We start from the raw sequence: 23,741 nt of genomic DNA, 5'->3' as shown, positions 1-23,741 counted from the left end.
TGGGAACAAGTAAATAACTTTTCCTTATTCACTTTCTCCACACTGCTCATGATTTTATAGACCTCTATCATATCCCCTCTTAGTCTCCTCTTTTCTAAGCTGAAAAGTGCTTGTCTCTTTAATCTCTCCTCCTTAATGATTCCTAACATCCTGTTTGCTTTTTTGATTGCCGCTACACACTGCGTGGACGACTTCAGAGAACTATCCACGATGACTCCAAGATCTCTTTCCTGATAAGTTGTAGCTAACCTAGCCCCTATCATATTATATGTATAGTTGGGGTTATTTTTTCAAATATGTATTACTTTACATTTATCCACATTCAATTTTATTTTCCATTTTGTTGACCAATCACTTAGCTTTGTGAGATCTTTTTGAAGTTCTTCACAGTCTGCTTTGGTCTTAACTACCTTGACCATTTTAGTATCATCTGCAAACTTTGCAACCTCACTGTTTACCCCTTTCTCCAGATCATTTATGAATAAGTTGAATAGGATTGGTCCTAGGACTGACCCTTGGGGGACACCACTAATTACCCCTCTGCATTCTGACAATTTACCATTTATTCCTACCCTTTGTTTCCTGTCTTTTAATCAGTTCTTCCCTCTTATCCCATGACAACTTAATTTACGTAAGAGCCTTTGGTGAGGGACCTAGTCAAAGGCTTTCTGGAAATCGAAGTACACTATATCTGTTGGATCCCCCTTGTCCACATGTTTGTTGACCCCTTCAAAGAACTCTAACAGATTAGTAAGACAGGATTTTCCTTTACAGAAACCATGTTGACTTTTGCCCAACAAATTATGTTCTTCTATGTGTTTGACAATTTTATTTTTTTACTATTATTTCAACTAATTTACCCGGTACTAACGTTAGACTTATGGGTCTGTAATTGCCGGGATCGCCTCTAGAGCCCTTTTTTAAATATTGGCGTTACATTAGCTATCTTTCAGTCATTGGGTACAGAAGCTGATTTAAAGGCTAGGTAACAAACCATAGTTAGTAGTTCCGCAATTTCACATTTGAGTTCTTTCAGAACTCTTGGGTGAATGCCATCCGGTCCCAGTGACTTGTTACTGTTAAGTTTATCAATTAATTCCAAAACCTCCTCTAATGACACTTCAGTCTGTGACAAATCCTCAGATTTGTCACCTACAAAGGACGGGTCAGGTTTGGGAATCTCTCTAACATCCTCATCCATGAAGACTGAAGCAAAGAATTCATTTAGTTTCTCCACAATGATTTTGTTGTCTTTAAGTGCTCCTTTTGTATCTCGATCATCCAGGGGCCCCACTGGTTGTTTAGCAGGTTTCCTGCTTCTGATGTACTTAAAAAACATTTTGTTGTTTAATTTTTTGGAATGTCAGAATTTTCCATGGAGTGAAAATTTCAAGATTTGACCAGCCCTAATTAGGAGCCTTCAAATGGAACATAACCCCTAAGTTTGTTTTCACTTTGGCTATGTCTACACTGCAGAGTTTTTGTGCAAAATCTCACGGAACATCCACACTACAAGCGCGTTTTTGCACAAGAAAAAGTGTAGTAGATCATCAGAAGACAGGGCTTTTTGTGCAAGAGTTATTCCTCTTTCTACGAGGAATACGCCTTTTTGCGCAAGAGCTCTTGTGCAAAAAGGCATGTGTGGACAGACAACACGGGTTTCATGCGCAAGACACCCCTATCAGAATGGCCATCAGAGCTTTCTTGCTCAAGAGCATCCATGGCAGTGTGGACACTCTCTTGTGCAAAAGCATATGGCAGTGTGGACACGCTCTTGCGCAAAAGCACACGGCAGTGTGGACACGCTCTTGCGCAAGAGACTGCTGCTTGCTTAGTTGCCAACAGCTTCCACTGCAGTGGTTCTTTTTCTCTTTGATATTAGAGATAGCAAAAGAAAAGAAATCTTACACAGTTCCAAGAATTCAGGGGTTTTTTTTTTTCGTTTTTATTTCAGAACATTGTGATATGTTTTTCTATATTGGTGTAATTTATCTCAACTGATATTACAGCTGCAGAGTGGTGAAGTAGGAATCCATGGCATGTCTCCAGTTGATGGGGTCTAATTTGGCTACAACTACTTAAGAGAGAGATCTTGGAGTCATTGTGGAGAGTTCTCTGAAAACATCCACTCAATGTGCAGCGGCAGTCAAAAAAGCAAATAGAATGTTAGGAGCCATTAAAAAAGGGATAGAGAATAAGACAGAAAATATCTTATTGCCTCTGTATAAAACCATGGTACGGCCGCATCTTGAATACGGAATACAGATGTGGTTGCCTCATCTCAAAAAAATATATTGGCATTGAATAAGGTTCAGAAAAGGGCAAGAAAAATGATTAGGAGTTTGGAACTGGTCCCATATGAAGAGAGATTAAAAAGACTTGGACTTTTCAGCCTAGAAAAAAGGAGACTGATGGGGCATATGATAGAGGGCTATAAAATGATGACTGGTATGGAAAAAGTGAATAAGGAAAAGTTATTTACTCATTCCTACAATAAAAGAACAGATAGACAGCAGGTTTAAAACAAATAAAAAATAAAATGAATAGGCAGCAGGTTTAAAACAAAGGGAAGTTTTTCTTCACTCAGTGCACAGTCAACCTGTGGAACTCCTTGCCAGAGGATGCGGTGAAGGCTAGAACTTTAACAGGGTTCAAAGAAAAGATAGATAGATTCATGGAGGTTAGGTCCATCAATGGCTATTAGCCAGGATGGGTAGGAATTGTATGCCTAGCCTCTGTTTCTTTGGAGGTGGGTGACAGGGTATGGATCATGTGAGGATTACCTGATGTGATCCCTCCCTCTGGAGCATCTGGTATTAGCCACTGTTGGAAGACAGGATACTGGGCTAGATAGACCTTTGGTCTGACCCAGTATGGCCGTTCTTATGTTCTTGATTACAAAAAGACCCCCAAATCCTAGATGAAAGTTTGTACTGATATATAGATATGTGAAGCAGTCACAGGCAACTGAAGCTAGTGAGTGAGTCATGTGAGTGACTCTCCTTCATATTAGTGGACTATAAGATTGTTATACCCAATACCATATCCTGGGATATGGTAGTTTTGCTAACTGCGCTTGCATACCTAGAATTTGCAGGGTGTGCCGATTGAACTATACCAGCATTCTAATTGGATGCAGAAAGTAACATGCACAGCTCTTACAGTGTTGTTTGCTGTCACATACTGTGCTTTACGTGCATGTTACTTTAGTAATAATGATCAGAAGAAAACTACGTGGCTGGAAACCAGTGGAATCTGGTAGCTCTGAATGGGTAACGGCAAACAAAATATCTTGTAAGCCTCACACAAAACCCCAGTGAATTGCAGGTTGCCCGACATTGTAGAAAAGTGTAAAAAGAAGTAGTGTCTGAGAACTTAAAAACCTGGACTGTGATAGACTGTGAAATCCAGTGTTGACTGAATCTGGTGATATCCTAAACAAAAGGAGGTTGCAATCATCATGAAGCTGTTTCTCTTGCTTCATGCTGACTCAGGCCTTTTAACTTCAGAGAGACAGAGTGACAATCCAGAATTCTTATAAGAACTTGAAATGTCTTTGGACAGTAGCCTTGCTCGTATCAGTTCACTACCATATGACTTTGTGTAGCATCTTTCATACAAAACTGTTCTAAAATGCTTTACAGAACAGATAGACAATATGGAATATACATTACAGAAAAACCTGTGTAAAGACATTATATTTTGGGGCATAAATTTTCTCCCTTTGTTTATGGCCTTAAGAGGCATTTATATGAGAGAAATGTTCAGTTTATATTTGAAAACAGATGAAGAATCAACATGTTATCTAATAAGGCCAGGAATTGTGAATTATCCAATACCAACTGACCTAAATTATGTATCCATTTCTGAGGCAAATAGGAAATTATGCAAAACACTTAATTCTGAAATCATTAAAAAACCTTCATTTTATTAAATTAATTGTAAAATTAATACAGTGAAAATAAAAATAGGCACATTACATGCAAATTTAAAAAAAAACAAATTAAAGCAATTGCCCCAGAATTTGGTTGGAAATGATTTTTTTAAACAATTAATTAAATCACATGCTTCATCAGGAAATACAGAGTTGTGAAGATTGGAAAGACAGCTACGTATCCCTCCTTTATGGCTTGTAACACAAAAGATGGGGAACAAGCAGTGACAGAACTGTCTTGAAAAAGGGAAGAGGGAGGCTTGGAACACAAGGCATTCAGGAAACCTAAATTATGTTAAACTAAAGAATCACGATAGCCCCCTTGCTCAGTTGTGCAGCTGTTAAAGCCCACAGGAGTGGATCAATTGTATGTAGCACAGGAGCAGCACATGGCAACTGCTTCCCTCTGTAAACCTGCCCTGCTCCCAGGAAGATAATTAAGCTGATTCCATCCACTCCCTCAGAGAAGGTTTGGCAAAGCAGGTATCTCCCATTCTTATTGCTGTACTGAATTATGAGAGTTGATTCTTTTCCGCTCTGTCTCTTAAGGAAACCAGTTAAACTGATCTGTAGAAAAGTGGCAAAATGTCGGGCAGATGAACTAAAAAGCTGAAAGATAAGAGGAAAATGGCCATTTCTGTGGATTAAATTAACATCTTGGGGAGAAAGATAACTTTATGAAGCCTTTAGTGTAGGTGTATAATCAGAGGATCTTGCATAAGACTAATATTATTAAATTCAATAGCTATCTTATGGAGATAGTCTTATCAATGCTAAAGAATTCATATTTACTTCATAAAATGACTATATTTTAAAGAACTTAAGGTTTATTACTCTTTTTCTTATATATTGCATTTTTCTCCTGCCTTTCATATCTGACATTACAACTGCAAGTTTTCCCTTTTCCCAGTGTTCAAAATCAGTCTTGCTTGTAAAATCCTCCCTTTTGGACTTCCCCAATCATTGTTTGAAGCCCCCCCCCCCCTTTTTTTGTCTCATGGCTTTTGAAAACAAATGGAAATATCAAAGCATTGATCCCAGCCCTGAAAAGAAATAGAAATTCACCCAATCAGTCTCCCCTTCTCATAAGAAGAAAGGAAGGTTCCTGTTTCATCTAGTTAATCTTCCTCCGCTCTATTACAGCTTTATCTAGGTGATAGTATAGACCAGGGGTCTCAAACTCCCAGCCCATGGCCATCCCCAGCAGGAGCAGTTGCGCAGTCCAGGTGAAGGGGGACAGGTTGTTGGTTCCCATTTCCTAAGCTCCACCTCTTTTGGTGATCACCCTGACGTCTCTTTCTTCAGGGCACCCAGTCCCCTAGAGATATGACATTGGCGGTTATGTGCAGCAGAGCAAGTGTGCTCACCAAGAGTGCTCCACGTATTTTCCCAAAGATGTTCAATAGTGTAATTGCCTCAGTCACATAACTACACAGCCCTTTATAAGCAAGCACATTTATTCTTAAGGTGAAAACATTACAGATAAAACATTAAACACAATTTAAAAAGTAGATATGCATGCTCATGAGCTTACCAAACATCAGCCCAATTAGTCTTCGAAACTCCCCCATAGGCATTTATCCTGTGGTCATTTCAGCTTTTACTCAGAACTAGCTACAGGTTGCACCTCCCAAAACCAGCAGTCTCTGGTCTGGCAACATCTGTGGTCCAGCATGACCCTGGGTGTTCCTGAATGAGAGAGCCTGGCAGCCTAGTGGCAGGAGGGCTATCCAAAAGTGGGGCTAGGACGAAGAAGCAGGATAGGGCAGGAGTTGGGGCTAGGGTTGTTAAATATCAGTTAATTGAACAGTCAGTTAACCTCATGAATTCTTATTGGTTACTCCACTATTCATAGTCCTTGAGGGTGGGGCTTACAGCCAGTGCACTCTAGCTCTACTCCCGAGGAGCCCCCTGCCACTCCGCGCTGTTGCCTCTGTATCAGACGCAGCAGCGTGGGGTGCCTGATGGGAGCTGGTCTGTGAGGGGTACCAGTTTAAAAACCAGCTCCCCTCACGGACGGGCTGCCTGTCGCCCCACGCTGCTGCCTCTGATGCAGAGGCAGCAGCCCCTGTCCGAGGGGTGTCTGAGCTCCCAGACCCAGCGTGAGCTGGAACTTTGCCGGGCTCCCTGTCCGTCAGGCTCCTAATACACTTTAAATGCAGAGCCGCAGTTGGGGTAGGTCCCAGATCCAGCACAAGCCAAGACTGAGCTGGGCTGCTGGCCAGCCTGCTAAAAAATTTACTGAGTGGGGGAAAAGGAGGAAATGTGTGTATTCTGTAGCATTGACCGCTAAGCTTTTGCTTATCGATTAATCAACTACACTATTACATCCTTAGTTGGGGCTGGTGGCAACCCTGAGCAATCCACAGCAGTGGGGCAGGAACCAGCAGCAGCCTCCAGCATCCTGCGGCAATGAAACCAGTTCCAGGGCAGCACCTGCAGCAAGTGGTAATGAGATGCTGGAGCCATATCCCTGGGCAGCCCATGGGAGCAGGGCCAGAGCCTCCGGGCTGCCACAGGGCAGAAGTTTTAGCCCTTGGCAGCCTACATAGTGGGACTGGGGCCAGGGCTGGTGGCAGCCCCAGCAGCCTGCAGCAGCGCAGAACTGGAGCCGGAGTCTGTGTCAGCCTGTGACAGTGCAGGCTGCTGGAGCCTGCGGGCAGCCTCCAGCCAGGGCAGTGGCAGCAGGGCTGGCCAGGGCTTGGAGTAGTGAGGAGGCCCCCAGAGCTAGCAGTGCTGAGAGTTGAGAGCTGACGGACTGTGGCAGGGAACCTTCCCTGGTCCCATAAATTCCCTGATTCGGAATGGGTCAGGTTCTGAGGGTGCCAGACCAGGGAGGTCCAACCTGTACCAAGTCTTGTGGGGTCTCAGTGGGCAAAAGATCTTCCAACCCTTTCTTAAGGCTTCAGAGCTGATGGCTAGGCTAAGGGTTGCCCCATGGCTATGCTGTAGTGGGGGGCACTGGTGACTGGGGGCTATCCTGTGGCTCGGCTCTGTAGGAGGGATGGTGATGTCTGGTTCGAGAGCTTCCCTGTGGCTGGGCTCTATAGGGAGGGACAACAGTGTCTGGGGGCTGTCCTGAGGTTGGGCTCTGTAGGGAGCTGTTATTGGGGGGTACCCCGCAGATGAGCTTTATGGGGAGGGGAAGCTGATGTCTGGGGACTGACTCGCAGCTGGGCTGTGTGGGGAAGGAGACAGGAGTTGGTGCCTGGAAGCTGCCCTGCACCTGGGCTCTGGGAGGAAAAGGGTGGGGATGTCTGAGCTAGGGAGGTGCCCTGCAGCTGTGCTCTGGAGGAATGGGAGTGCAGATGTCTTGGCTCTGGGAACCCTGCACAGCTCCCTCTCCAGCAGAGTTATCATAGGGGTTTCTTTAAAATATTGTGCACAGAATTTAATTTTTGGCACAGAATTCCCCCAGGAATAACAGATAATTTGACTGGATTCCTCCTCTCCCATGGTCCTCTCAGACCTAGGAAGTGACTGTTTCTTTATAACTTTTCTTTTTGGTTACCCTACCACATATTTGTGAGAGGGGAAAAAAGTATGTTTAGTGGTTTAGGAGGCCGTTGCTTTTTGTTCCTCAAGATAGCAAAAAGGAGTTTATACTAGAACAGGAGTGGGAACCCTTTTTTGGGTCGGGGCCACTGACCCACAGAAAAATCAGTTGGGAGCCACACACAAGTGAGAAGCAAAAAAAACGCAAACAGAGCCCTCACTGACATGGCCCCCAACTGAGAAGAAGAAAGACATTCCCTTTGCTCACTAGTGCCTTGGGGGAGGGGCCCAGGCTAGTAAATTTTGTGTGCTCCAGCCCCGGGGGGGGGGGGGTGGCAAGAGGTTGGAGCACCAGCACAGGCTCCCCAATGCTGGGGGAAAAGCCCTGAGCATTGGAGGCCAGATCCAGGCAAGCCGGGGGCCACATGTGGCCTCCGGGCCTTAAGTTCCTCACCCCTGTACTAGAGAGTATGCAGATAACAGTAGGTGGTCTGTGCTTGAGACACGTGTCATGGTCAGAGCTCAAAAATTATAGGCTCATGTCCTATTTCATTGTAGACACACTAGACCCAATGTATGTAATCAAAGAAAATCTTCCAAGAAGTTGATGGAAGTCTCACTTTCCAAAGTAAGGATTGTAGAATTTTGCAAACACAAGGGGCCAGTGTTAAAATCAAAATTCACATTGACTTGAGACCTTAACACACACATTTTCTAGAAACATTGATGCTATCCAGTATATATGAAACCTTTTTTTTAACAACAAAACTGCATAAGTAGCTGTATTTCTTAGTGCAGATATGGTAGAGCAAAACCAAAAGATAACTTTACAAAAATTAAAGCGCTTGATATTTGAAATATAATGCTAAATATACTTTGAAATGTCTTCACTTTATTTTAGTAATATTGTTTTTTGGAACGCTTTAGGCTTACCTATGGAAGTCATTACAGATGACAGTTAATTTTAGCAGTTTTATTGTGTACAATAGATGGGTATTAATGATGTATAAAATATTACTAATTTAGCAAGGGTGTGGGAGAAGTAATCTTTTGCAAAAAACTGAAAATTGACTTTTTCCCATAAACTAGCTAGATGGCAGTATCCTCACACAGATGTGTAAAGAAAACATGTATTTTAATTCTTTTCTATATCAGAAATCTAGGCATCCTTCCCTCCCTTTACACTCTATATTTTAATTTTGGAATGTTTATCTGCACTTAACCTTTTCATAAAATATAACACTGTAGTGGATACAGTATACATATGTTTTAGGAGGTAGTTTCCTTATGATTTCCTGCTTTTATATAATTTTCCAAACAATGTATCTTTAAGATGAAATTGCTTATTTGTGATCATGCCAAAAATGGTATTGCTGGCAAATATGGCAAAATTCCATTGGGTGTTCTTTAATTATTGGAAAACGGGCAGTTTTCCTAGGTCAAGTGATTTCATACATTCGGGGGAAAGTTTAGATATAACTGTTTCTCATTTCTTGAAATTCACTCAGAGTTCATATCAAGTATGTGTGTTTCCTTTAAAATGTTAATCATGTACTGCAGTCTGGAACTGCAGCTGTACTTGTTTGGAGATTGAAATAATTTCAGTTATCTATTTCAAGAATAAACTTACATAGCTTCCTTAAATGTGCAGTCTGTTCCTTGAAGACTCTCCCCCCCCCCCCCCCCCACACACACACACCTTTCAACAATAGTGCACTTATGTATTTGGCAGTGATCTTGCAGGTATCTCTCTGTGAAGATCCCATTGAAGATTTTATTTCAAATAAACTCTGTATATATTAATTTAAATATAAAGTCATTCACAATTTGTAGCTTCACTTTTTTCTTGTTTAAGACAAAGAAAAGTAATGAAAATTTAAATGAATAAAAGTCAGGACATTTATGGATACATTTCTATCAGAGAACATGGTTTAGACCATTTTCTAAAATATGGGTAGTAAGATTTTAAAGCTAACCATAAGTGCAGTAATAGAAAATACTACTGTACTTACAATATGTGCAAGGTGGATGAATTATGTGGGAAATATAATTTGGATTTTCTTGATGCCTTCAGGCATGACCCATAACATCACATTAGAGAGCTATTGCACTGGAGAAAAGCTTATTTGGAGCTTTTTTTTTTATTAATCTGGGAGACAACTAGCCTTCGTTTTTCCTGAAGAGTGAAAAGAAATGATCCCTGTAACCTTTGTGATGAGGCAGCATTCTCTATTAGTAGTATTAAATTTGTACTCTTTGTCATTCTGAATATTTTTAATTAAATGCACATGAAATACAAGCAGAAAACAAAATAGAAAACGGGACTTGAAAAGAATGGGTGAACTTGGAAACGCTATGTGAAATAGCACTCACATAAAGAAATATAGACCTGCCATAATGAATAATCTCACACTTACCCATCACGGCAGTTAAGAAAATGAAAGCAGGGGGAAAAAATGCCCTAAAAATAGCAAATGGAAAATGAAACCTATGGTAGTAGATCAAATCTGCTGAAAGATCATATTGAGTTGGATATAAAAACAGTTGTCACATGAGTGCTCCTAATATAGCTATAGTAATGGCTTTTCCCTCTCTACTAATCTGTCTGTTGCCAGTCCAATTAACAGAAATGAGAATGTTCTGATGCTTACTATGATAAACTTTAAAGCAGTGCTTCTCAAACTTTTTTTTCTAGTTTGAACCAGCTAGTGACTCTTTCCCCCGGTTCAGGAAGCAAAAAAACCCCAGGGTCTCTGCAATATGATATACGGAAAAATTCCTTCCCAACTCTAAATATGGCAATCAATTGAATCCTGAGTATGTCGGCAAGAATCACCATACAGACACCTGGGAAAGTATTCTCTGTAGTAGCTCAGAGCCTTCCCCATCTACTGCCCCATCTCCAGCCATGAGGAATTTTTGCTACTAGCTGTTGCAGATCAGCTCCATGCCATTATAAGATAGCTCATCTTACCATCCCATCCATAAACTAAATTCATTCTTGAAATTAGGGGTTTTTGGTTTTGCTCCAACTTCCCTTTGGTAGACTGTTTTGGGGGTGTCAGCATGCTGTCTTGTAAGTTCAGACAACCCCTCCTGAGGAAGGGGAGGGGACGTGGAAACCCTGACATCTCACCCCCTCCCTAAGTTCCCTGTAAGCTGCGTACCTGTGCAGCTGTTTTCTGAGCCCCACTCAGAGGTTCAAAGCTCCCGTGCAGGCAGGGAGCTCAGCTGTCTGGGGGGGTCGGGAGGGTAGGTAGGGCATCTACCTGGGCTGGGAGGAGCAGATTACCCAGGGGTAGGTGGGGAAAAGCAGTGGGTGGGTGCTGGCATCTATGCAGTGCGGTGGAGACAAGGAGAGTTTGTTTAGGGTGTACTGACTCATTTGCTGCAGTCCTCTCTGTCTGTCTGGGTTGCAGGGGGTGGAAAGCAGGACATTTGCATGATTATATTTCAAGCAAAGTTTGCATAGATGTTAATGGCTTAAGGTGAGAAAGAAAAAGATTCTTTTAACAGAAGTTTTTAGAGTGTTGCAGGTATCTAAAATTCTAATCTTACAGTATTTTTAAAAAAATCATTATTACTAATTAATACATGGTATAGGGTATTGCATTAAGACCAGATCTCTGCTGTCTAATAGAGTTCTGGCTCTTATGAGTCAGAAGTAGCAAGTACTAGGTGTTATCTGCATACAAGCCCTGAAACTATGTGTTAATTTGCTCTGGGGCTTCCATTCTTTGTGTTGATGGTGCACACAAACCAGGAAACCAGGAAAACTTCAATCTGTTTTTACAGCATGGATCCTAAACATTCTCCAGAGAAACTGTATAAGCCTTAGTGAATGCCTTTTACTCTCCAGTGTCAGTGAATATTGTATTAGTCATGCTGTCCTTGCAAATACTATTTCCAATTGACCCATAAATTTGTTTGACATCTTAAAGCCAAGCTATGTATGGATAATATGCATTTTGGTGTGTTTACTAGCTTGAATTGTTAAAGTATGATGATACATGTACTACAGGGGCAGTGTTAATTTTCTTTTTTATTTGATTTCATATTAAATAGTCCTTATTTTAATATATTTCCTTCCATACATATGAACTGTTATTTGTATTTATATAGGTTTTTGTATTGTTGGTGCACATCCACACTACCTTAATATTGGTGTTGCACATAAGAAATTTCAACCTGCTGAAGGATAGAAAATGTTAAAAGGAACACTGTCCCCTCCCCACCTCTCTCTCTGGGTCTTTGCATTGCAGTCTCCCTCTCTGCCTTTGGCTAGTTTGCTCTGTGTCCCGGAGCAAATCAGCACAGCATTCAGGCTGTCCGAAACAAAGCTCTGAAAGGCGATATACACGTGCCTGTATGGCAGGCAGCCAAGTGAGTTCCAAACAAAGAGCAGAGGGGTCTTGAGGTGTTATGGGCCATTTCTGGGGACCAGTCAGAATGCAACAAACAATTCAAGGGTCCACACTGGTATCTCACCCCTGAATCCAGAGCGCAGCAAGCTCTACACTTCTCAACAAGCTGGTTTATCTAGAGTGCAGCAACTGCAGAGTTAGTGTGCACTAAGTACCTTGCCAGAGTGGACACGTGGGGAGTTACAGCGCTGGGAGCTGATTTACTGCACAGTGACTTGCCAGTGTAGACTTGGGCTAAGATAGACTTTGCGGAACTAAATGTAAAAAAAGGAAGTTGTGTTTGGTATGATGGAGGAAAGGAAGCCAATGGAGGAGTGCAAAGGGAGGTCTCATATGGCCAGAAAGATGATCCTCATGGCAGTTTTTGTCTGGTCTTTGGGTGGGGCATATAACTGGTGTCAAGGATAGAAAGGAGAGCACAATAGCCAGGGCATAGGATACTTAGAGCCTTGGCAATCTAGACAGGAAAAAAAAGGCATTTTCTTTAAAATGTTGATAGGTGTGATAAGACTTGGATACTATGTGGCTGTCTGAATGTCAAGGGAGGGCAGAATTCAAGATTATGCATTGGTGGGAATTAGGCTGATTTAACATAGAAATTGGGATTAGGGAGGAAGGTTTCAAGAGACAGATCAAAAGGTGAGTTTTGGCCACATTGATCTGGAGTTGCTGGCTAGCAATTCAGAAGGGATATCAGAAAGCCAAGACAAGATGTGGGACTTTAAAATGAGATAAATCACAGATTTGATTTAGATTTTATTTAAAAAAACCAAATAGTCTGGAACATATCTACTTACCCTTTTGGATTTTGGAGTGAACAATGATAATACAGTTGAACCTCTTTAGTCTTGGAAAACAGGGTATATCGGATTAAAGATTTTACCGGGCCAAAGAGAGAGCTGCAAGACCTGGGACTGAGGAGGTGGGATGCTTACCTGCCATCCCACTCCCAGACACATATGGCTCCGCACTCCCTGTCACTCTGAGGCATCACCCCCTTTCACTAAGGGAGCCTCAGGGGAATTGGCTCTGTGTGCTGCCATTTTCCTAGCTGCGGGGCGTGGGGGCAGCAGCAGCAATGTGCACAGCCACTTCCTCCTGCATATCACAGATATTTCTGGATTAGGGTCACCCTGAGTATGGAGGTTCAGCTGTAGTAATAATCAGACTAAAGCAGGAGCAGGGTAAGTGTAAAGGACAGAGCACATGAGATAGAAATATGAGAAAATTTTGATGTAGATGCATTTTCTAAAACACATGAAAAGATAAATCCCCCTGGCTTGTGTGTCAGAGAGATTAAATGTTTCATGTAACTTTTGGAATGTGTGATAAGCTTTTTGAGAAGGGCAGCCCTCTTGTAAGTAAGTGTCTTTAAGACCTTTAGAATGTATTACCTCCATGTGCGTGACTGCTCTGCTGCTCATGTGAAATGCATGGAAGCATAAAATACTGCTTTGTCTACAAGAAACTCCTTTTCTTAGCTAGCTCTGCAATATGCAACGGGGAGAGACAAATGTTTGCCACCTTATTAACACCACTTACAGAGTCAGGAAGCACAAGTTCAATTTTAGGGAGATGGCCTTAATCTTGGCTCAAAATACATTCAAACCCGTGGAATGAAAGGTTTTTAAGGAGTAATCTGTCTCTTTCAGAGACTCTCTCAAATATATACAGAAAGCATGTTTTTTACTACAATTGCTGGTGGGTCCACTGACAGATCCGTAACTGAGCAAGAGTCAGCGTACATCAGATTTGTGCAGCATAGGAAACCTTGCTGAATGGATCTGGCCCATGGACACCCTCCCGGGCCCCTCAGGCACACAGCTGCTGCTGTTATAAGCGCAGGCTGCTCCATGTGCCTCTCTGCTCTGGAGGGAGGAGGAGGCTTCGTAGCTGGAAACAACCAGCTAATAGGAACTGAGGGATTGGCCTGGGGGACGGAGGCAGCGTATGCCCTCTCCCTGCCTGGAGCTGAGAGCCTCATGGAGGGATCAGCATGCTATCTTTTTAAGCTGTCTGGGGCTGCAGCAGGCAGGAAGCCCAGCTTGATTGGGGGTGCTGCAGGGCTTTTGGCTGGGAGATAAGCACCTACTAGCCAAAGCCTGCCATTGGCATCCCTGCCCCTCCCACACCCCAGCTCCCTCCCCAGGTCACCATCTGAACCCTCTGCACCCTTTGCCTAGGTCATAACTCCCTCCCAGATCCTGTACTCCCCTCCTACACCTCTCCCCAGGCCAGAATCCTCTCCTGCACCAAGAAACCCCCTCCCACACCCTGCACCCCAATCCCCTGGCCCAGGTCACAACCCCTTCATCCTCGACCCCACACCACCTCCACAGAAAAGTGCAGCCCAGGACCACTTTCCAAAATCTTGGAGTGGCCCCCCACCAAAAATTATTGTCCACCCCTGCTGTATATCAACTTTGGATATTCAAGCAGCTAATGTCACACAGTTGTAAGGACCAAGGAGGCAGGCCTCCAATCAACGCTGATTGGCCAGAATTTAGAAGGCACAGTAGTGAATATTGGCTGTTTCAATTATGTGCATTTCAAGTTTAGACAAGGTGTTCTTTATTGGTGTGAACTGCCTCAGTTAAAGCCAAGAACATGCTATTTTGGATTTTAAGAAAGGTTATTTGAGGTTTAGAAAGTTGGAATTTATTTTGAAAGATACTTTCAAATGTTACTATTTCATTTCAGAATTAGCCAGCAAGTTCACACTCTTACTAATTCTTTTGAGGCAATCCTGAGATAATTTGGAGTGATCTACCATGTTTGCTGATTGTTAATTTGCAAGGAAACTGAAGACAGTGATTAAAAAATATTCTTATCTGACTGACCCTCGTTTTAAACACGTTGCATCAATTACACTTCCTGCATAAGAAAGTGCAGGGGAGATATTGTAAGAGCTAGCTGGGGACCAAATGAATGTCCAGGAGGAGAGATCTAATTGCTTTCCACTCTCTCTTCATTAGGGGAGCATTATAAAGGGATCAGAATGCATTAGAGCAGGGGGTCATGGACAGAATGCACATGTGCAAAGAGTTGTGGTTGTATGTATAGTATTTGTCATTTCCTGTATGTTGTGTGCTTAGTTGTGCACTTTCAATATTCTCTTCATGTAGCATTTTAAAAGAGAAAAAACAGGGGGGGAAGGAATTAAGTGCTTTAGAACTAGTTGGCTAGACTTCACTAGAATGCCCTTTTTAAGGCATCCTGTGAGGTCTGCAGGAAGGATCTCCTCTTCCGTATACCATCCTAAAATACGCCTGTGAATTTTCTAACCATTCCTACAAAGCTCCCCTCAAGAGATTCCAGGAAAAGATGCAGCATGGAGAAATCCCTGCTAGCCTTTGCTAATAGAAGTCTCCTTCAAAAGCTCGACATCTGACTAGGCCCCATACCTGCTGGAAGTTTTAGGAAATCTCTTCACAGGGATCTTTGTGGAGAATTCCTCCCCCCGAATCCTTTCCAGAAGGCTGTCTCATGGAAGATGACTATCAGTTACACAGTTATCAGTATTGTCCTGTGATTTATGTGGACTTTTCACACAGCAGCTAGGAGAGAGGCATGTTAAATAGGAAAACTTAATTGTAAAGCCTCCAAAATTTGCAGACGATGTAGTTGGGTACCAGGGTTCCCTCTATGGTAGGGGTGGGCAAAAGGGCCTCCACGGGCCAGATCCGGCCTGCCAAGTGGGTTGATACGGCCCGCAGAGGCCCTTCCACTCCCCTGCCTCAGGCCAATTAGGGCCTGCAGATGGGGGAGTACGCAAAGCTTCCTCCCCCCCCCCACCCTGCGAGGAGCCTGGGGCACTTCAAAGTGCCATACGCTTGCGCAAGGCGGGAGCAGGGCAAGGGAAGTTTCGCACAGCTTCCCCACCCCCAAACCAATCAGGGCTTGGGGGTGGGAGAGCGCATAATGTCTCCTCCTTCCCTGCGAGCAGTGCATGGCACTTTGAAGTGCCCCATGCTCCTCTCAAGGCGGGTGTCGGATGGGAGGAGGCGTTGCACACTCCCACCACTCCCAGGCCAATCAGGACCTGGGGGCAGGGGAGAATGTGAAGCCTCTTCCCGCCCTCCCAGGGGCATGGTTGCCTAGTGGGAAGGGGGGGCAAAGGGACTCCCCCACCCCAGACCAATTATGGTCTCGGGGTGGGGAAGCCCAGAAGTGATCAGGCCCTTCCCCTTCCAGAAAAGGTCCCACTCCTTCCGGGGCAGCCCAGCCAAAAATTATTGCGCACCCCTGCTCTAAGGTGTGCACCTCCATGGGCACACGCCAAAAATGTCAGTCCCACCACAGTATTATAGGTGATCCTTAGATACCACTCCCATGGTGGAGATGGTTTTCAATTGATTTCTTTTTTCAACAAAAATCTAAGGACTGAGAGGATAAAAGTAAATTAACACACATGAATAAGTATAACATACCACTTGTTGTGGTTATATGGATTTTCAGCACAAATCAACAGCATATGAAATGTCCAATGTAAAATACTTTGTGCGCCTCTTCTACATGTACCTTCATCTTTTCACCCAGGCTGCCACTAGTGTGGAGGAAGGCTCTCTATTGAAATCCATAAAGCCACCATCCTATTCTCCTTCAGGTTCCTCCTTAAAATTCACTTCTACTGTGATGTGTACACAAAACTGCCATCTGAGAATGGCGAGGCAGGTGGAAAATTGCGATTAATGCCGTCAACTGATTACAAATTACTCAAACCATTAATCTATGTGTGATGGGTGGATTCACTGTGGTGCCGCCTGTTGCCTGTCTTGGGAATTAGCTCTCTCCCCTTCCAGGGAAACCATAGTTCACTGTCCAGCCACATCCTTCAGTGACACCAGAGCCAGTTGTCTAGCTGCTTCCTCAATGGCAAGGAAGGGGAGGAGAGAGACCTAGGCTTGCCCTCTACTTCAGGTCCCATCTCAGGGACCCTGTAGATGTGGTCATGTGCTATGTCCCATCCAACCTCTCCATACCTTTCCCCAGGCCTCTTCCTTGCAGCCCCAAACACCATCTGTGCCTTTATATCAGGACTTCACCTGCCAGTCATAGCAGCAAGCCAGGAGTTCTTTGTCGCTTCCCTGCTCTGCTCTGCTCTGTTCTGTCCAGGGTGCTGGCACTTCTTCCTTCTGCTAGCAGTATGGTCTTCTCCCCTCATGCTCGAATCAGCTACTGATATCTGCTCTGCCCTGAAGCTCTTCTTATATGACCCTGCCGGGCTATGATTGGGTTCTGGCCTCCTGCACAGCCTCTCTAGGTCGGCTTTTAACTCCTTTTCTGCTAGGCAGCCATCCCATCTCATCATGATAAATCATCTACCTTGGAAAGAGACTGTCAGTTACTCTGTGCAATGCCTAGCACAATGGGGTCCCAACCTGGCTGATCTGAGGCTACTACCACAATTAAAATATTTAGTAAGCATCAAAGCTTTGTTCCCTCATCCTCCTCTATGCCCTTCCCCACTCATTTGTTTCTTTCATAACCCATTGTGTGTTGTCTGTTTAAATTTTAAGTCCTTTGGGGGCAAATAAATGTTTAGTCTGTGGCAGGAGTGGGCAATAAGCAACCCATGGACCCGACGGGGTTAGATGCCAGATGCTTTATTTACCTGATCATCTGCAGGTACAGCTGTTCGCAGCTCCCAGAGGGCCACTTATTGCTCACCCCCATTCTGTGGGAGCCTGGTGACTGAATCCTCGAGATACTAAAATATAAATGATAATAAAGACAATCCAGGCTTGAAATAGATCATTCAGTAACTGTAATGGGATCTGCTATTTCAGCCTTCTAGAACAGATGGCTTGAACAGAATGGCCAGATTGTAGGTGCCTTGAAAAACAGTAATTCAGTGTTTTGTGTACCTGATCCATCTCCAGATTTGAGCACTTGTAGAATTCCTACCTGGAAAGTGGTGCAACGTGCAGATATAATAAAACACTGATGTCACTCCTGGAACACAGCATGTTATCAACAGTCATCTTTTTTGGAGAAATGGAACATATTGGTGTTCATTGTCCCCACCATTAGCTGTGGTTTCTGGGATACCCACAGGAATTTAGTTGTAATAGTTTAACTTACTTTCATACTATACATAGAGCAGAAAACTGGCAGAGAAATAGACATACCCCAGCCAGCTCTTGGGGCACCCCTCATTCAGTGGCTACAGTCATTGATGGTTTTATTTTTCAACAAAAATATTAAATTTTAATTGTACATATGCCTGAAATAATGGTCTGTCCATGTGAGGGTGAGTGTTTCTTTTTGGTGGTCTGTATGTCAGAGGTAGTATGTTTCTGAGGTTATGCCATTATTCCAAAATACCGTAGTCCGTATCTACACTACAAGCAGTTATTTCAACATAATGTCAAACTAATGTCAAGCTGGAGGACTTCTTGCTCCAACTGCTATAACCCTCATTTTATGAAGAGTAAGGGAAGTAGGAGGAAGAATGCTCTTTCTCGGACTTCCTGCTGTGTAGACAGTGCCAAAAGCCAAAATAAGCTATTTCAACTTGAACTTACGTCAATTGTGTAGTTTAAGTTGCATAGCTTATTTTGGCTTTAGCCCTGCTGTGTAGACATGCCCTTATAGATTACTTACAAATATGGCTTAAAATGTATTGAATGCCCAGTTGAACAGGAAAAAGGGGCATCTCAGCACAAACCTTGTACTTACAAACCTTTTCACTTTTAGCTATGAAGTGGAGACATGGCGATGGTGAGATATTGTGTGATGTCCCCCAGGTAGTGATTTTTATATCTGGTATGAAAGCTAGCCTCTTTATGAAATAGTGAACCTATTGGGAGGGATGGTGGCAATCTGGTTTGTTTTCCAAAACTGTACAGTGTGTGGGGAGGTGGCATTAAATTAAAGCTGTTAACCTTTGCTGTGTTGGAAATAAAATGACTGACCTGCAGAACACAGGTCCCTCTTGAGCTCTAGTATACTGAAATTTCACAAACCATGCTCCTCCTCCCCCCTCCCCCCCCCGGCTGCCACCATCAGCTGCTGGGAGCGAGCCATATCCAGCCTGACTGAATTGCACTCATTAACACTGGTCCCACACTTGATAAGTAACTTCCTCCTGTACCCTCAATTTCTGTACATTTCAAGGAGTATTTAGGGTACTCTTTCATGTCTCACTTTGATATTTTTCTTTTTCACTTTTCTCATGTTGGAAAAATGAGGAACTGTAACTGATATTTTCAAATATAATATCCCCTTTGTCTGATTTCATCCTCTTGAGAGTCTGTAAATGAGAGGAAAAGGACAATTTTGTGAAATGCAAAAGCCTAAACCCAACATAAGTCAATGGTGAAAACCATGTGTAATCTGTGTCTTAATTTTAAGAGACCAAAGTATAAATTGTAGTGTAGTGGTTTTCTTTTAAAAAGATAAAATAATCAAAAAATCCAGTAATAATTTCATTTCTTTACAGATAATCCTGAAATAATCAGCAGAAATGGAATGGAATGTCAAGAGGCCTCACTGAGAGTGACAAAACATTGTTATTGTACATACTATCCTGTCTCTTCCTCTCTAGAATTGCCACAAACTGCATGCTAAATAAACAAGATTTTGTTCTTATGGACAGATCACAAATTCTAAAAAGCTAGTGCTGCTGTATTATATATGATTATTAAATATGGTATGCTTAATATATTCCAACCTAAAATAGTTAACTACCTGATACCAGCTGTGATGTTTCAAGACATAAAGGGTAACATTTTACTTTTAAAGATTTTATAAACACAGTTTACTTCATAGGAATATTTATTGTCTCCATAACTACAGCTAATGGAAATGGTCCCATTAATTTAGTAATGTAAGATTCACAATTTTATGAATCTTTCAAGTTTAGCAATAATTAATTTACATTGACTAAAATATATTCCAGTTGCAGGTTTGATTTCTAACCCTAATTATTATTTTAACCAAGCAGAAAAACAAGAAGTCCTATGTTTACTTCCCTAGTCAGTTGACTCCAAGACAAAGAAAGGAAGTGAAACAAAACCCACTACCCCCACTCATTACCCTATAAGTCTAAATTTTACATAGTAAATCGAATATAAAGCACAAATTCTTTAGATGCATGTAAGCTGATAATTGACTTGTATAGAGAAGCTGCATTGAATCATGGGACAACAGAAAAAAATTAAAACTTTGCACGGTATGAACTTCATACCCCCACAACAAAGTCTTGAAAATATTATTTTATGAATATATTTATAATGTTTTTTAAAGAGACTTTGCAGAAGTGCCTAAATTTTCCCACATCACACTTGAAACAAGTGAGGCTAATGCCAACAATCTAATCTACAATAAGTGACTAATCTTTTAAATGCTCAGTCAGGTTACCTAAAAGAGTCAAATTGTTGTTGAGGCAACTTCTATCAAAAACAACAACAAAAAGGTGAGGAGATTTGGAAGATACTTTACTTTAACTAACATTGAGTTCAGTCACTGAAGACCTGATAAGTGACGTTAATCTAGACTATTAACTAAACATTAAAAATGTAGGGAGAGTTTCAGTTTAATAAATCATTACTGATCTTGCATTTTTAAAAATTGGATTAAAGGGTTGTAACCGGATTACAGCATGGAAGAAAAAAATAGTACTTTTAAACTTTTTCTTTAAAAACATATTTTATGTCACAGAAATATGAAGATATCTTTAATACAACTATATACATATTATATATATACATACATACATATATATGGACTAAATAGATTTTAATGTTGTTTACTTTTTTAAATACATTGTTGATTTACACGGTAATTATATATGTACAATAAAATTTCATTTAGGTTTGGTTTAAGATTTATTTCCAGCACTACTGTACCAAATATTTCATATTTTACATTTTGTACGTTGCACACATTACAAATACATAGTTTTTAAATTATTGTTTAAAAATCAAAACAGCTGTTATAAGTGAATATTATGTATAATTGTTGGCAACATCAGTTTTCTATGTGAACATTGTTAGTGATTGCAGTATTTTAACTTAACCTTTTCAGATTGATTGTAAACTGTTTTAAACTTTGGCAGCACTGCCTTTTCTGAAAGGCACTAGAGGCACTAATGGAATGATTATTTGTCTAGAAAATTGTTTTTCATTCTAAATTTTGTTTGTCAAATGTCTGATTACTATCTATTTATATTAAAGCTGTAGATCTGATCACCCGAAAGGAAAAAAAAATCACAATCTGATTGTAAAATTAACATAGTGGTTGTAATGTTGCATTTGTTTTATTTTGTGGGGGAAAACATGTATCTTAACTTGTTACTTTAGCAGTTAAGGTATCACCATTATGTACTATTAAAACACTAATATTTGTAGACTTTCTCAGTCATTATAACTAGGTAGTTGACATTGCAACTTGCCTATATCTGTCAAAGTTGTTTTTATTTTTTTTAATAATAGTTCATTTAGACATTTTGGTAGCTTATTGTAAAAGACTAAATGGTAAATTATCCACGTTGTTTAAATATTTTATGTAGAGGACTCTCTAAAACACTGTTTGTGCAAACTTTTTATGTTTCATGATAATTATTCTATAGTTTTTTTATAATTACTTCAGTACTACTATTTTTTGCCCATTCGTGACAAAGCTTCAGATACTTCAAGTCTTGCATCCAGACAAACCTACAAAACAAAAGAAAAAAATGTATTTTTAATATGAAAGCCACTTTCCAACTTTGTAACTTTGTGATAGTCCTAAAAATTGTACAAGTACAGACCTGTGCTAACAATAAGGAGGCAATTACACAGATGTGCAAATATACAACATTTTATTTATTAACAAAATAATTTTTAGATCAATTACAAATTTGGGAAGATCTAAAACTATTTTTCTGTATAAATATTATTTGCCAAATTTTTTATATATTTTAAAAAGAAACTATAATGACAATGTGTGAACCATGAATGCTTTATTTAATTGAACTAAATAAACTCCCCAGGAAGAACCATAAGATGGGCCAACATTGAAATAATGAATACTATAGCTGAGATGTGATTTCAAGTTACTTGAGATGTCTCAGTATTTATTTTCTATAAATGAAATAGCACTTCACCAAAATACCTTATCATTTGCCTCTGTCATACAAAATGTAATTGACTGCACTTATATTGAATATTTCAATAACACTTAAAGAAATCCCTTCTTTCATACTTTTCACTGAAACCATTAGCAATCTGTTAAATATCCATTATATTTTTGTTGTAACATTAAGTTTATTCACCCAATGTGCAACCGCTCAAATAAAAAGCATTTAAAAAGATTGCAGGAGCAAAGCATTCTTTCATTGTTGTGACATCATGTTAAGAAGAACAACTGATGCAATAAGAAAACACCAAAAATCAACAGATGATGAGCATGGTATTTTTAAAACCATTTTTTAATTGTGGCAAGCAGGAGAGATGAAATGTCATAAAATGACCTGGCTCAGGGTGAACAAATGTGACTTGCAGGAGGATGGAATTCTTCTTTTTACCTGCTTACTCCTAGTCAGCAGGAGCTATTACAGCAGCACTATGGCTGCTGTGCACATCATCTCCAGGAGGGAATATGTATGGGCTAAGTTTGTAGCTGCAGATCTACTAGCCTTGTCCCAATCCTGAGAATGCCTCTGTCTGCCAAAACAAAAAACAGGACTATGTAGCACTTTAAAGTCTAACAAGATGGTTTATTAGGTGATGAGCTTTCGTGGGCCAGACCCACTTCCTCAGATCAAATAGTGGAAGAAAATTGTCACAATCATATATACCAAAGGATACAATTTAAAAAAATGAACACATATGAAAAGGACACAATTGTGACAATTTTCTTCCACTATTTGATCTGAGGAAGTGGGTCTGGCCCATGAAAGCTCATCACCTAATAAACCATCTTGTTAGTCTTTAAAGTGCTACATAGTCCTGTTTTTTGTTTCAGCTACACCAGACTAACACGGCTACATTTCTGTCTGCCAGGCACGGGTTTCCTGTACACAACAGTCCCACTGCACTGAGGTTTGGATCCACAAAGGTACTTGAACTCTCAGGCTTAAGCATCTAACACACAAACCCTATAGGTGCATAAAGGCACTCGGTGCCTAAGCTGTTGCACTAGAAGTTGGTTAGGTGTCTATGTTTCTGTCTCTGGGCATGATCACTGCAGCCTCCCCTTAAGATGAAGAGCATTTCACAAACCAGGGGAAGATAGGTGTTTACCTGTCAATCCAACAGATGTGCTCAGAGGCCATTCAGCTCCACATGCAAAATGGCTGGGGGGGAGAGAATTACCTCCTTTGTAATGTTTAGTCTAGTATTGGGAGAGACCCTGGATCCAGTTCTTCCTCCATGATGAGGAGAAGGGATTTGAACAAATGAGATTTCTGTTCTCAGGTGATTCGTGTAGCTACTCGGCTATAGATTGTCTCATTCTCTCACTGGCCCAATTAATATTTAATAATTTATTATATCATTAAAGTGGAACAACTTCAACGGGAGAGGCAGCAGGCGCTCCACATTAGGGTATCCCATCCTAACCCTGAGAAGTGGTAAATTCCTATGTAAATCCTGTCTCACAAGAATGGTTTCCTAGATCCCAGGTGAGTACCCTAGCCACTGGGTTAAAGTAAATAAGGCCAGGTTTACACTAAAGGGGAAAGTCGACTTAAGATATGCAACTCCAGCTATGTTAATTATATGGCTGGAGTCAAAGTATCTTAAATCATGTTTTGGCACCATCCACAGAGCGGGCGGTCAAGGGGAGTACATGCTCCCATTTTCTTCCCTAACTCCTTGTGAGAAGCAGGACTACTGGTGCCTGCAGGAGCACATGCCCAGTTCGAATTAGCATGCCTTCACTAGACCTGCTAATTCGAACCC

The 23,741-nt window shown here is 41.4% G+C and overlaps 1 protein-coding gene across 10 annotated transcripts in view; it reads left to right on the top strand.

Moving 5' to 3' along the window:
- The window catches only part of MBNL2 (muscleblind like splicing regulator 2), a 153,572-nt gene extending 131,422 nt beyond the window's left edge, over positions 1-22,150 (top strand). For all 10 annotated transcript variants that reach the window (XM_075918793.2, XM_075918794.2, XM_075918792.2 and 7 more), the window contains one exon: positions 19,298-22,150. In XM_075918793.2, the coding sequence (XP_075774908.2) occupies positions 19,298-19,425 (128 nt within the window). In that variant the 3' untranslated portion in view covers positions 19,426-22,150. The remainder of the gene's footprint in view (positions 1-19,297) is intronic.
- Positions 22,151-23,741: the final 1,591 nt, after the last annotated feature.

Source organism: Pelodiscus sinensis, chromosome 1, assembly GCF_052426305.1.
Source record: "Pelodiscus sinensis isolate ZL-2025 chromosome 1, ASM5242630v1, whole genome shotgun sequence".
NCBI lineage: Eukaryota > Metazoa > Chordata > Testudines > Trionychidae > Pelodiscus > Pelodiscus sinensis.
This window is presented reverse-complemented; position numbering and strand designations above follow the sequence as displayed.